This window comes from Ranitomeya variabilis, chromosome 2 (assembly GCF_051348905.1).
Source record: "Ranitomeya variabilis isolate aRanVar5 chromosome 2, aRanVar5.hap1, whole genome shotgun sequence".
Classification (NCBI taxonomy): Eukaryota; Metazoa; Chordata; class Amphibia; order Anura; family Dendrobatidae; genus Ranitomeya; species Ranitomeya variabilis.
Genome location: NC_135233.1, coordinates 476,850,699 through 476,866,041, shown reverse-complemented (window position 1 = coordinate 476,866,041; position 15,343 = coordinate 476,850,699). Strand labels below are relative to the sequence as shown.

Sequence of the window (15,343 nt, the reverse complement as noted above, 5' to 3'; positions counted from 1 at the left end):
TATGTAAATCTAGACTTGGGCGTGGTTCTAATTTCCTCAATGTGAGAGTCTTCATGAGGATCACGCCCCCTTGGCTATCAAGACTAGATTAACATACAAGGAAGAAAGGGCCATAGCTAAGGAATAGGATCAGGAAACCCCCCAGAAACAGAGTTCAGTGATATTTACACAAGTAAAATATTACATATCTATGGCACGAGTATATAACTCAGATTATATACATATTATACTTATCCATTATTACCAGTTGTCCTTCTATTAATGATCTAACAAGGTTATGAAGTCTCGCTGCCCTCCTATCACCACTGTACCATCCACATGCAATGATAATTCCCCAGACTGATCCTGTGATTATTGATCCTGACAGTTAGAAATCCCAATGCAGAAGGAGAGAATGAATGTCCCTACATGTGGTGCTGACTGACCTCCATTGTGTCCTTGAATGTTAGAAGGAGAAGTCATATGATGCTGAAACCACACAAAGCAAACATCCGATGCTGAGTTTGCAGGAAACATGATAACGAGGCAGAGAATCCAGCCTGATCATTGAGCAAATTATACAGTTACTTAGAGCAAAACAAGAACGAATCCTTTAATCTTCATTGTTATAGCAAACGTATTTCTGGACAAATGTAAATAGGCACCCAATACAACAGCGCGGAGGATGAGGACACATTGGTCCTTAACGAACAAGTATTGATTTGATTATCACCAGTATAATTGATGCCTATGGCACAATATAGAGAATAAATAACAGGTGGAAGGACCGCAAGTTATTGTACAATAGAATACAACAATTCCGCTATTCAGAATATCAACACAATCCGAATCACACACTATTGTTCTATTATTGAAAATAAACAAATATTATGGTCAGGGATGTCTTGGTCCTAATACCTTAACCTGAGGTGCATCACCGTCACTATTATTGGCCCATTACCGCAGTCTCTCTGTCACTCTCTAGGCAATAGAGCAGTCATACAGACTCTAATGGAGGCCTATGATACCACATCATAAGGCCACAAGTCCCTTATCAATGAGTTACTTTGCACACTCATCACTCTGGCTGTCTTCGTCCCCTGAAGCACGGACCCGGTCCCCTTTGTACTGTACTCATATCCCGGGTGTAACAGCTAACATGAACGTCCTTCTTCATCGGCCTGGTCGTCTCTCTCGGCATTGGTTCTCCTCACTCTGCCCGAATCTCTTAAGTCTGGTCTCTCGTCTCGGCTTCCAGCTACCCAGCTCTGGTCACTCGATTCTTCACTTGGGTCTGGTCACTCGATTCTTCACTCGGGTCTGGTAACTTGATTCTTCACTCGGGACTGGTCACTCGACTCTTCACTCAGGGCTGATCACTTAATATGGCAGACATAAGCCAACCTCGTGGCATCATGCGTCCATTCTGCTACAGTTTCATGCACTGACTCCTCACTTTCACTACCATCCTGGGCCTTTTATAATTATTAACTGCGCCACAACTGTCACCTGACCTGGTGTCTCCTTCAGTCTCTTCCCCTCAGGAATCAGGCACTTCTTTATGCAGTTCCTGCTGATACAATCCTTTCCACTTTCACTTGTCCTACATTCTTTGGTCAGTAGATTGCAGCGTGGACTTCCTGCTATACATTAACTTTGGAAATCTTCCATTTGTCCGTAGCATCACACAAATCTTGGGTGTCAACAAGTATGGCACATGTATAGGATCCGACACTGTTGCTTTTACATTGTTCACCCAAATGTAAAGCAGCTTCCCCATGTGCAATGTTTTGGATTTGGAGGAGATTGATGGACAGGTCTGGTGACACGATCCTCAGTCTGAAATCATTTTCAGAGCAGAATCTAAATGCAATCTAAGGGCTCGTTCACATGACTGGCTTTCGAGTACAAGTGATATCCATGGTTTTCACGGATAGCACTCATACCTGTCATAGCCTATGGGGTCACTCACATGTCCGTGAATGACATTTGGGGCAGAAAATCAGCTTATTGCTACTGAGTCCCATTTTAAAATCTATAAATGGGCCTGCATACCATGTCAATTTACAATACTAGTGTGTCTACATTCTGGAAGTGTATATTTGGAGCCTCTAAGGCACCAGAACCCCCATTCATCTCTTAGGCCACGTTCACACATTTATTATTTGGTCAGTATTTTAGATCAGTACTCTTAAGGCAAGACCAGGAGTGGGTGATAAATGCAGAAGTGGTGACTGGTTTCTATTATACTTTTCCTCTGATTGCTCCACTCCTGGTTTTGGCTTATAAATACTGATGTAAAATACTGACCAAGTACTGAATGTGTGACTGTAGCCTGGATTTGGATGTATCCCAACATCAGATGTTAGTGATTTGTTTTTGATTGAATGACTCTGATGTGATGAATAGAAACAAATGTATATACATTATACAACAAACATACCCTGGAAAATTCAGTCTACAGCAAACTGACTAGAAGCCACCGCTGAGAAGATCAAGACAGTCCTAGCAAACAAAAGAGCTGCTGGTGTTTTCAGAACAATGGACGTCACGTTCCATCCCCGAGTCACAGGCTCAACATTATTTAATGCATTTGAGATGACTTAGAATTAAAAATTACAATTAGAACAGAAAAGTCTGGAAATGTATCTTAAAAAATGAAAGTAATTCAAAGAATAGATTAATGAAATACTGAAAAAAATATTATAATTGATACTTACCGTACCTGTTGAATTTACTAGCAAACATATTTATTTCTTTTTATATCCAACACTGAAAAATGATCTAGGAGAATTCATCTGGACGATTCAACATCCCCCCCGCCCCCCAAAAATAATGTTTCTATGGTCATGTATCTCTCTGAAAAATAATGTCATCCACATCTTTATTCATGCCATTGGTTGCAATGCCTCACGGAAAACTGCTATTTCAATTCATGTGCTAATGAGGCGTAATGTGCTCTAGGTACGTCAAAGCACTTCTCAAGCCTTTGCCTCCTTGGCTCTTTCCATTTTATCTACAACCTATTTTTCCTGCCTTCCCTGAAAACATAAATGCTTTCCTCCTCTCCACACTTTGATCTGCTCTCTCCTCCACCCTGCTGCTATTTCTCTCATGGAAGAGAATCGAGGCAGGGCAGATTATGCAAATACTCTTGGATCAAACTCTGTTTGAACATTTAAAGGATTTTTCAAGATTCCCACAAAAAATAGTTAAAACTCATTCCTACAGTGTAACATATATGATCAGACTGTGTTAAAAAAAATCAATAATTACTGATATTTGAGCGCCATTTGTTGTTATTCTTGGTCTGCTACTGTGGAACAAATCTATTGTCTCAACTTAATGCTACAATTATATTCCCCTCCTCCTTTCCTTGCCATTAACAGTATGTAGTCCACTCCTCCCTCCATTTCTTCAGTCTGCCACATAACGTGCCTCCGGATTAGAAAATGGTGTCACTTTGGCAAATGTAAGTGTAATAATATAAATATAGCATTCCCAATGATAATGAGTGAGAGCAAAATTAAAATAAATAATTAGAAAACCCCTTTAAGAAGTGTTGACTTGGTTCAGACTCTTTTGAGGTGTTCTTTAGCTGCTGAAATTTCTGTGGCTGTCCTATTCTTCTACATTTCCACATCGGCCGCTAAAACAACTGCTGAATGGAACTGTATTTCAGTTGCAAAAATTTCAATAACAAATCTTCAGTATGTGAATGCACCCTAAAATGTGCAGTCAGCAAAACTTTTTTTTTCCTTACAATTTACAGGTCAGACTGCCTTGTTAAGACGATCCGTTCAGAGGGATACTTTGGCATGTATAGAGGTACGTACTAGTCCATTTATTCTTAACACTACACACTATCATGTTGTATACTGTTAGAAACTTAGCTAAGTATGCTCTAGTTACATGCTATTAGAACAACCATGGCTGCCACTGAAGGCATCATGTTCAGGACTTAACAAGATGCACTACCGTTGGTTTTCTATTTGTTTTACATTGACTAATTTATGACTGGATTGGTTTAGTAGCACCATTACCGTTCCCACCATAACGGCAGGACATGTAATTGCCAGTGGCAGAATAAGTGGCTTGGACTGTTCAAAAACTGTGGACCACTCAGATGTGACTATGGGAAAAGGGATTGGATTAAAATATGATATATGACCTTACTTCTCCTTTCCCCGACCAAAAAGACAATCCATGCTAGACCCCAGACTTAGCAAACCTCACAGAGGCATCATTTATTATATTTAATAAGGGAGGACACTGTTTATATTGTTGAGGACACTATATAATAAAAAACGTCACATATAATAAGGGAGGACAATACGTAATAAAGGACATTGCTATACATAATAAGAGAGGACACTATGTAATAATGGATTGCACTATCCATAATAAGGGGGGACACTGTTTAATAATGAATGGCAATAAACATAATAAGGAAGGTAATTATATAAAAAGGGACAACTCTATATATAATATGGGAGAACACTATGTATTAAGGGCAGAGACTGTACATTACAAGACAGAACAATATGTAATAAAGGACAATGATATACATAATAAGAGAAGACACTATGTAATAAGATACACTGCTATACATAATAATGGAAGTCACTATGTAATAGCAGATGGGACTATGCAAAAAGGGAAAGTGCTATGCATAATAAAAAGGTCACTATGTAATAAGTGATGGCACTATGCATAATAAGAGAGGACACTGCATGTAATAAGGGATGGCGCTATATTTAATAAAACAGGACACTGTAATACCATACGACGATATACAGTATACAAGTGAGGATGCTATGTAATAATGGACAGCACTGTTCATAATAAGGGAGGACGTTATTTAATAAATGACAGCACTGTACATAATAAAGGAGAATACTATGTAATAAGGGACAGCGCTTTATATAATAAGACAGCATATTATGTAATAAGGGACAACACTGTACATAATATGGGAAGATATTAATTAATAAGGAACATTACTGTACCTAATAAGGCAGGATATCACATAATAAGACACAGCACTGTACATAATAAGGCAGTATATTATGTGATAAGGGACAGCACTGTACATAATAAGGCAGGATATTATGTAATAAGGTACAGCACTGTACACAATTAAACAGGACAACTTCTACTGGAGACTGCATGCAGTAATAATTATGTAATTTATAAGGTCAGAAAAAAGATCTCTTTATTACAGAAACGAAATATACTTACATTTTGCAAGGCTCTCAATGGTTAGGTATCCTATCTTAGGTATTATATCAGGTTCTTTATATACCCATGGGTATGAACATGCATTCACCTTCTGACATTGTTCTGACATTGAATACTCATGCAGCATGCGCACTAATCTTATTTTCTGACATACGTCATACATCTTTTTTTCCGGGTTATCATTTGCATGTTGTTTTTTATAACATATCAGATGAATTGCATTTTTATAAAGCTAAATCGTTCCCACTAAGCAGATTTTAGGTAAAACATATGCTGTATTCAGCCCCTCAGGAGTTCATACTTGTTCTCTTTCTCCAGGTGCTGCTGTAAATTTAACTCTTGTTACACCCGAAAAAGCTATTAAACTAGCTGCTAATGATTTCTTCAGGCACACGCTGTCCAAAGATGGGTGAGTAATGTAAAGTTTGGGACTTTTTGAAACAGAAAAAATCTATCCTGGGCGAGGGAAACTGCAAGGTTTTCATGGCATGGATATCATAGAATCATAGAATGTTAGAGTTGGAAGGGACCTCCATGGTTATCATGTCCAACCCCCTGCTCAATGCAGGATTCACTAAACCATCTCAGACAGATGTCTGTCCAGCCTCTGTTAGAAGACTTCCATTGAAGGAGAACTCACCACCTCTCGTGGCAGTCGGTTCCACTCATTGATCACATTCACTGTCAAAAAGTTTTTTCTAATATCTAATCTGTATCTTCTCCCTTTCAGTTTCATTCCATTGCTTGTCGTGTTTCCATGTGCAAATGAGAATAAGGATGATCCCTCTACACTGTGACATCTCTTCAGATATTTGTAGGCAGCTATTTAGTCCTCTCTTAGCCTTCTTTTTTGCAAGCTAAACATTCCTAAATCCTTTAACCGTTCCTCATAGGACATACTTTGCAGTCCGCTCACCATCCTGGTAGCTCTTTTCTGAACTAGCTCCAGTTTTTCAATGTCTTTTTTTAAATGTGGTGCCTAGAGCTGGATACAGTATTCCAGATGAGGCCTGAGCAAGGAGGAGTAGAGGGGGATAATTACTTCACGTGATCTTGATTCTATGCTTCTCTTAATACATCCTTGAAATGTGTTTGCCTTTTTTTGCTGCTCCATCACACTGTTGATTGATGTGCAGTATGTGATCTATTAGTATACCCAAGTCTTTTTCACACGTGCTGTTGCTTAGTTCTATTCCTCCCATTCTGTAGATGTAATTTTCGTTTTTCTTGCCTAGATGTGGACTCTTGCATTTCTCCCAGTTAAATATCATTCTATTAGTCGCTGCCCATTGTTCAAGCTTATCTAGATCCTTCTGAATCGTCTGTCTTCTCTAGAGTTAACCTTAAGTCACACTAAACGACTTACCAACGATCACAACCAGCGATACGACCTGGTCGTGATCGTTGGTAAGTCTTTGTGTGGTCGCTGGGGACCTGTCACACAGACAGCTCTCTCCAGCGACCAACGATCAGGGGAACGACTTCGGCATCGTTGAAACTGTCTTCAACGATGCCGAAGTCCCCCTGCAGCACCCGGGTAACCAGGGTAAACATCGGGTTACTAAGTGCAGGGCCGCGCTTAGTAACCCGATATTTACCCTGGTTACCATTGTAAAAGTGAAAAAAAAAAAACCACTACATACTCACATTCTGATGTCTGTCACCTGGCGTCCAAAGGGTTAAAACTGCTTTCGGCAGGAGCGCTGCTAATGCACGCGCTGCTGCCGAGAGCTTCCCTGCACTGAATGTGTCAGCGCCGGCAGTAACAGCGGTGACGTCACCGCTGTGCTCTGCTTTACTGCCGGCGCTGACACATTCAGTGCAGGGAAGCTCTCGGCAGCAGCGCGTGCATTAGCAGCGCTCCTGCCGAAAGCAGTTTTAACCCTGTGGACGCCGGGGGACGTGACAGACATCAGAATGTGAGTATATACTGTTTTTTTAAAACTTTTACAATGGTAACCAGGGTAAATATCGGGTTACTAAGCGCGGCCCTGCGCTTAGTAACCCGACATTTACCATGGTTACAAGTGAACACATCACTGGATCGACGTCACACACGCCGATCCAGCGATGACAGCGGGTGATCAGCGACCAAAAAATGGTCCTGATCATTCCCCAACAACCAACGATCTCCCAGCAGGGGCCTGATCGTTGGTCGCTGTGACACATAACGAGATCGTTAGCGGGATCGTTGCTACGTCACCAAAAGCGTGACGTTGCAACGATATCGTTAACGATATCGTTATGTGTGACTCAGCCTTTAGCTATCCCTCCTATCTCGCATTGTCTGCAAATTTGATTAGTTTACCTTCAGTTCTCTTATCTAGATCATTTATAAAAATGTTCAACAACGGAGCCAGGACAGAGCCTTGTGGTACCCCACTTGAAACACTCTTCCAATTGGATGTGCAACCATTTATCATCACTCTTTCAGTACGATGTGTATGATGTGTACACCCATGTCCATACAGCTGAGTAGTGCAATGCGCATATTCTAGTCTAAATACACATAGTCCTGCATTTACTACTACTGTAAGGATGTTCTTTTTTGGGGGGGCGGGGGGAAAATTCTCAAAAAGTTTGTTTGAGCCCCATAGGCTCAAGGGCCCAGGTGCAACTACAACCCCTGCACCTATTCTAGTTACACCCCTGAGCGTTGCTGTATCTATACAGTATGCAAAAATGCAAATGTTAGTTGACATTGCTTGCTGTCACTCCTATTGGTAGGTAACCTGCAGAGTATAATGAGTGCACTAAATTCTTAGAAGACTTCTTTCATCATTCACATTTGAGATGCAGGTTTTGTTTTTTTTGTACAGCATCTGTCACCTATTATTTTACCAATTCAGTTACCAATCTAATCATTTCAGGCTCAAAACTGCACAAAAGAGCGGCCATTTTTGTGTTTTCTCTAAAACAAATATTTGTTGGCAACTTTGCCGACCGGCATGTAAAAGATAATTAATGTAGATGAGCAGATAAAGAAATAAATGAGGAAAAACTCAGCAACAGATGGAGAGGAGGCAGAGCGTACAAGGAAAGTGGGGGCGACTGCTTGGAGAAGAGACACATACTCAATTAATGAAGGGGGAAAATGTAAAAAAAAAAGAGAGAATAAAAATGTAAAAGAAAACATTTGCATTCTGTTTAAAAGGTGTTGTTTTTTTTTCCTTAGACAGACATGTGTACTGCCTAATAGACTAACATTGGTCCAAATCATTTGTCAGCTCGCACTTGGGCCGAAAATACATTCATCTGCACCTGCCCTAAAGAGGAGCTGCACTTTAGTCAAAAGGACAATTTCTGTGTATGTTTTACAAAGGAAAATTTATGAAACAAAAACTAAAACTTCAGGGTATTTAATTTCCTCTCTGGCAATAAGTCATCCCTGAGACTGAATTCACACACAGTATTTTTGATCAGTATTTGTATGGCAAAACCAGAAGTGTCTCCAAAACACAGAGCAGCCATGGCCCAACTCCTGTCCTAAAACACCCCGTGCATCTGCAGGCTTTTCTCAATATCTGACATGGAATCAGAGTAAACCTTTCCCATTTTAGGTCAATTAGGATTACCATAATTATTAATATTTTTCAAATGCCAGAATAATGAGAGAGAGAGTGTGCATTAAGGCATTTTTATAGCTTACTACAAAGTCAAAAGTTTACATTCACTAAGATTACTATGCCTTTAAATGATTCTGGACTGCTCATATTATAATATGGGGCCTATTATACTGTATGGAACAATATATGTGGCTCATTATACTGTATATAGCATTATATGGTCTCATTATTCTGTATGGAGGACTATGTGGTGCCCATAATACTGTATGGAGGACTATATGGGGTTCATTATACTGAATGGAGTAATATATGGGGCTCATTATACTGTATTGAGCAATATATGGGGCTCATTATTCTGTATGGAGTGCTATGTGGTGCCCATAATATTGCATGGAGGACTATATGGGGCTCATTTTACAGTATGGAGCACTATATGGGACCCATAATACTATATGGAGCAATATATGGGGCCTATAATACTATATGGAATAATATATGGGCTCATTATTCTGTATGGAGCAATATATGGGGCCCATAATACTATATGGAGCAATATATGGGGTCCATAATACTACATGGAGCAATATATGGGGCCTATAATACTGTATTGAGCAATATATGGGGCTCATTATTCTGTATGGAGCAATATATGGGGCCTATAATACTGTATGGAGCCATGTATGGGGCTCATTATTCTGTATGGAGCAATATATGGGGCCCATAATACTATATGGAGCAATATATGGGGCCCATAATACTGTATGGAGCAATATATGGGGCTCATTAAACAGTTTGGAGCAATATATGAGGCCCATAATACTGTATGGAGCAATATATGGGGCCTGTAATACTGTATGGAGCAATATATGGGGCTCATTACACAGTTTGGAGCAATATATGGGGCTCATTATTTTGTATGTAGCATTTTGTGGAGCTCATGATACTGTATGGAGCAATATATGTGGCTCATTATTCTGAATGGACCAATATATGGGGCCCATAATACTATATGGAGCAATATATGGGCCTATAATACTGTATGGAGCAATATATGGGGCTCATTATACTGTATGTAGCACTATATGGGACCCATTATTCTGTATGGAGCAATATATGGGGCTCATTATACTGTATGGAGCACTATATGGGGCTGATATATATGGATGGAGCGCTGTGTGGTGCCCATAATACTGTATGGAGGACTATACTGTCCGGTTTCTGAGCTATTGATATCACTCATGTAATGGAAGAAGTTAAATCTTTGGCATTGTACTATACCTATATTTCCCTGCAATATCTGTGCATCATGAATCATGGTATGTGTTTAAAGGGGCCCACTGAGACTCTTTCCCCGGGGCCCACGAAAACCTGGAGCCGGCCCTGTTCTTGAGACATTAGCTGTGACACTAAAGTTTATTATTCTTGTTCTCCCTGTTTGGTGACATCACTATGCTCATTACTGTGCGGGTAAGGCTTCTTTCACACTAGTGTCGGCACGGGGCCGTCGCTATGCGTCGGTCCGACGTGCCGACGCGCGTTGTGAAAGTAATGCCCGACGTGGGCAGCGGAAGCAGTCTTACGACGCTTCCGCTGCCCCATTGTAATGTCCGGGGAGGAGGGGGCAGAGTTTCGGCAGCGCATGCGCGGTCGAAAATGGCGGACACGACGCGCAAAAAAAGTTACATGTAACTTTTTTTGTGCCGACGGTCCGCCAAAACACGACGCAACCATCGCACGACTGTTGCGACGTGTGGCCATACGTCACAATGCGTCGCTAATGTGAGTCTATGGGGGAAAAACGCATCCTGCAGACAACTTTGCAGGATGCGTTATTTCTCATAAACGACGCACTGCGACGTATTGCGAACGACGCTAGTGTGAAAGTAGCCTAAGACATTGACATACCAGCGTCTCCTGCGACATCTCCTGCCATCTACTTCCACGGGAGATCTGCTGTGACTTATGCTGCAAATGGAGCTTTGCTGAAAATATTCTGCCCTATTTCACAGCAAGAATTCTATATGTTGAATAAACAGTTTAAAACTGTTTAACTAACTACATAAACAGTTCAGTAACTTTACAAACATTCATACATGTTTGCAAAGTTACTGAATTGTTTATGTAGTTAGTTCTGCTCCATAAACGGTCTACATAAGGCCATTGTATCGCAGCGGATCGGTAGAGTGCCATGGATCAGTGGAGGACCCCAGGTCATCAATATCATTGTAGTGTAAAACCCGTAACCAGCAGATGAAGCTCTATAAAAAAAAAAAAAAAAAAAAAAAAAAACAAGCAGGGGATGCTATGAGCTCATCATCTGTACAATTATGCATGTAGCTCTGAAAATTATTTAAAAAAATACAATGAAGCAGCATCATTCCTTCAGAGCGGGAGGACAGTCCTTCAAATCTACTGGCTCATGGATAATAATAATATATTAAAGAAAAAGAGGTTGCACTCTGTACATTGTAAAAAAAAGTTTATTCCATGTCCAAGGTATATAACATTTCGGCAAAGTGTGAAAATGATGAAATGTTACGTACTTTGTACATGGAGTAAAATTTTTCACTTATCCTTTGCTATGCACAGAGTGCGACCTCTGAAAATTAATAGATCTATTATGCACAAAACGTTACCGTAATATATATTTTTTTGGGGGTGTTAATGGGTAAAAATTGCAAAATGATTGCAAAAAGCAAACAACATTGCAAATTACTACATATTACAAATTCTTTCTGTTCTCGGGAGCGTTGAGCATGGTGACGATTTTTAGTATGTAGTAAATTATTTTTGTTATCAGTCACCGCTGCAGAGGGCAGTTTACTAGGCACGGGGCACACGCTGGATCTGGCCAGATTCACAGCCTGTGCGCTTCTCCTATGGCTTGTCCCATGGTTCAGTGCAAAGCTGCCTCTGCTAAACAGAAATGGGAAGCATGCAGTCCAGGCCAGTGGCTCAGCCATAAATATTCAGGAGTGCGCCACTCTCCATCAAACAGATACCCAGGAGGCAGAGGAGAGGTGTGCTCCTGAATATAGTCCTCTTACTTTCTGAAGACGCAGTTTGCATATTTTATTTCCCAGAGGGGCATTGCAAGGCTTAAAAGTCTCCTTACATTGCCATGCCAGGCGTGGCATGTCACTCTCCACAAGGAGAAACGTTACCCCTTGGATCTAAGTCAGACGCCTCTCACCCAGCCAAAGCTGATCTCATACTTTGCACTGATGAAGAGCAACACCCTGCTGAAACATTGTCTGTAAATTAAGATTCTGGTTTGGCTTTTAGGCTATGTGCACACGCTGTGGATTTTGCTGCGGATCTGCAGCGGGTCCGCAGCAGCTTCCCATGCGTTTACAGTACAATGTAAACCTATGGGAAACACAATCCACAGTGCACATGCTGCGGAAAAAATTGCGCGGAAACGCAGCGGTTTATATTCCGCAGCATGTCAATTCTTTGTGTGGAATCCGCAGCGGTTTACACCTGCTCCTCAATAGGATTCTGCAGGTATAAAACCGCAGGTGGAATCCGCACTAATTCCGCAATAAATCCACAGTAATTCCGCAGGAAATCCGCAGGTAAAACGCAGTGCCTTTTACCTGCGGATTTCACAAATCCGCTGCGGAAAAATTCACAGAGCTCCAAGATACGGGTGCACATACCCTCATGCTAAGCCAAGGCAAGGCTTGTTAAAGGGTCGATATTGACGTTTAGGATTGCTACTTTCAGTAGGTGGCACTAGAGATCTAGTCCTCTCTGAATCACTGAAGAGGCAATTTGTATATTTTGTGTCCCAGAGGAGCGTCTCAAGGCTAAAAAGTTTCCTCACACTGGCATGCCAATCTTGGCATGTCATTCCCCACAAGGAGAAATGTTACTTCTTGGATCCTTGAATATAGGAACATGAGAACTCTCCTTTAATATTGATGATTAATCCTTAGGCTAGGTCATTGATTTTAAATAGGTGGTGGGGTCAATCTAATAGCCCAGAAAACTGACCTTTTGATTGAAGGCGCCAGAGGTCAGTGTCATGATCTCTGCAGGCAGAGATCATAGCAAGCCTATAGAGGGACAAGCTCTCGGAAGATGGAACTATACTGACCATGAACTAAGCCTGCCGCGCAACTAGAAATAGCCAGGTAGCATTTCCTATTTATCGCTAGATGCCCAGCTCTGGCCTAAGACCTAAATAGCTAGCAGAGGGAAATATAAGACCTGGCTCACCTCTAGAGAAATATTCCAAAGAAGACAGTAGCCCCCCACATATAATGACGGTGAGTTCAGATGAAACAACAAACGCAGCAGGAAAATAGTCTTAGCAAATTTGAGGTCCGCTTACTAGATAGCAGAAGACAGATAGTATACTTTCATGGTCAGCAGAAAAACACTAACAAAACACCATCCAGAGATTACCTTAAACTCTGGCATTAACTCATAACGCCAGAGTAGCAATCCCTGATCAACGAGAGCTTTCCAGACACAGTAACAAAACTTCAGCTGTGAACTGGAACAAATAGGCAAAACGAAACATGGACAAAAGTCCAACTTATCTAGTAGTTGTCTAGAAGCAGGAACAAGCACTGAGAGGCATCAGATAACATTGTTGACCGGCAAGAAACCACCAGAGAAATGAGCTTAAATAGCGACACCCACTACTGATGGAACCAGGTGAAACAGGAAAGAGGATGACAAGTCCAATTCCACAAGCGGCCACCGGGGGAGCCCAGAATCCAAATTCACAACAGTACCCCCCCCTCAAGGAGGGGGCACCGAACCCTCACCAGATCCACCAGGGCGACCAGGATGAGCCCTATGGAAGGCACGAACAAGATCAGAAGCATGAACATCAGATGCATTGACCCAAGAATTATCCTCCTGGCCGTAACCCTTCCAGTTGACCAGATACTGGAGTCTCCGTCTGGAAACACGAGAGTCCAAAATTTTCTCCACAACGTACTCCAACTCACCCTCAACCAACACCGGAGCAGGAGGCTCAACTGAAGGTACAACAGGTACCTCATACCTGCGCAATAACGACCGATGAAAAACGTTATGAATGGAAAAGGACGCAGGGAGGTCCAAACGGAAAGAAACAGGATTAAGAATCTCCAATATTCTATAAGGGCCGATGAACCGAGGTTTAAACTTAGGAGAAGAGACCCTCATAGGGACAAAACGAGAAGACAACCACACCAAATCTCCAACACAAAGCCGAGAACCAACACGACGATGACGGTTGGCAAAACGCTGAGTCTTCTCCTGGGACAACTTCAAATTGTCCATAACCTGCCCCCAGATGTGATGCAATCTCTCCACCACCGCATCCACTCCAGGACAATCCGAGGATTCCACCTGACCGGAGGAAAAATCGAGGGTGAAACCCCGAATTACAGAAAAACGGGGACACCAAGGTGGAAGAGCTGGCCCGATTATTGAGGGCGAACTCTGCCAATGGCAAAAAAGCAACCCAATCATCCTGGTCAGCAGAGACAAAACACCTCAGATATGTCTCCAGGGTCTGATTAGTCCGCTCGGTCTGGCCATTAGTCTGAGGGTGAAAAGCAGATGAAAAAGACAAATCTATGCCCATCCTAGCACAGAATGCCCGCCAAAATCTAGACACAAATTGGGTACCTCTGTCAGAAACAATATTCTCAGGAATACCGTGCAATCGGACAACATTCTGAAAAAACAGAGGAACCAACTCAGAAGAAGAAGGCAACTTGGGCAGAGGAACCAAATGGACCATTTTAGAGAAACGGTCACAGACCACCCAGATGACAGACATCTTCTGGGAAACAGGCAGATCTGAAATAAAATCCATCGAGATGTGTGTCCAAGGCCTCTTAGGAATAGGCAAGGGCAACAGCAGTCCGCTAGCCCGAGAACTACAAGACTTGGCCCGAGCACAAACGTCACATGACTGCACAAAGACTCGCACATCTCGTGACAGGGAAGGCCACCAGAAGGATCTTGCCACCAAATCCCTGGTACCAAAAATTCCGGGATGACCTGCCAATGCAGAAGAATGTACCTCAGAGATGACTCTGCTGGTCCAATCATCCGGAACAAACAGTCTATCAGGCGGACAACGATCCGGTCTATCCGCCTGAAACTCTTGCAAGGACCGCCGCAGATCAGGAGAAACGGCCGACAAAATTACTCCCTCCCTAAGGATACCTGTGGGTTCAGAATTACCAGGAGAGTCCGGGTCAAAACTCCTAGAAAGGGCATCTGCCTTAACATTCTTAGAACCCGGTAGGTATGACACCACAAAATTAAAGCGAGAAAAAAATAAAGACCAGCGCGCCTGTCTAGGATTCAGGCGTCTGGCAGTCTCAAGATAAATCAAATTTTTGTGGTCAGTCAATACCACCACCTGATGCCTAGCCCCCTCGAGCCAATGGCGCCACTCCTCAAACGCCCACTTCATGGCCAAAAGCTCCCGATTCCCAACATCATAATTCCGCTCTGCGGGCGAAAATTTGCGAGAAAAGAAGGCACAAGGCCTAATGACGGAGCAGTCGGAACCTTTCTGCGACAACACTGCCCCAGCT

At 42.1% G+C, this 15,343-nt stretch overlaps 1 protein-coding gene and 1 long non-coding RNA gene across 2 annotated transcripts in view; one reads left to right on the top strand and one right to left on the bottom strand.

Moving 5' to 3' along the window:
* The window catches only part of LOC143806853 (uncharacterized), an 81,963-nt gene extending 69,151 nt beyond the window's left edge, over positions 1-12,812 (bottom strand). The window contains exon 1 of the long non-coding RNA XR_013221574.1: positions 12,786-12,812. This is a non-coding gene — a long non-coding RNA (uncharacterized LOC143806853). The remainder of the gene's footprint in view (positions 1-12,785) is intronic.
* Positions 1-15,343, top strand: part of SLC25A22 (solute carrier family 25 member 22) — a 71,444-nt gene that overhangs the window by 41,016 nt on the left and 15,085 nt on the right. The window contains exons 4-5 of the mRNA XM_077287814.1: positions 3,752-3,807; positions 5,539-5,629. Of these exons, the coding sequence (XP_077143929.1) occupies positions 3,752-3,807; positions 5,539-5,629 (147 nt within the window). The remainder of the gene's footprint in view (positions 1-3,751; positions 3,808-5,538; positions 5,630-15,343) is intronic.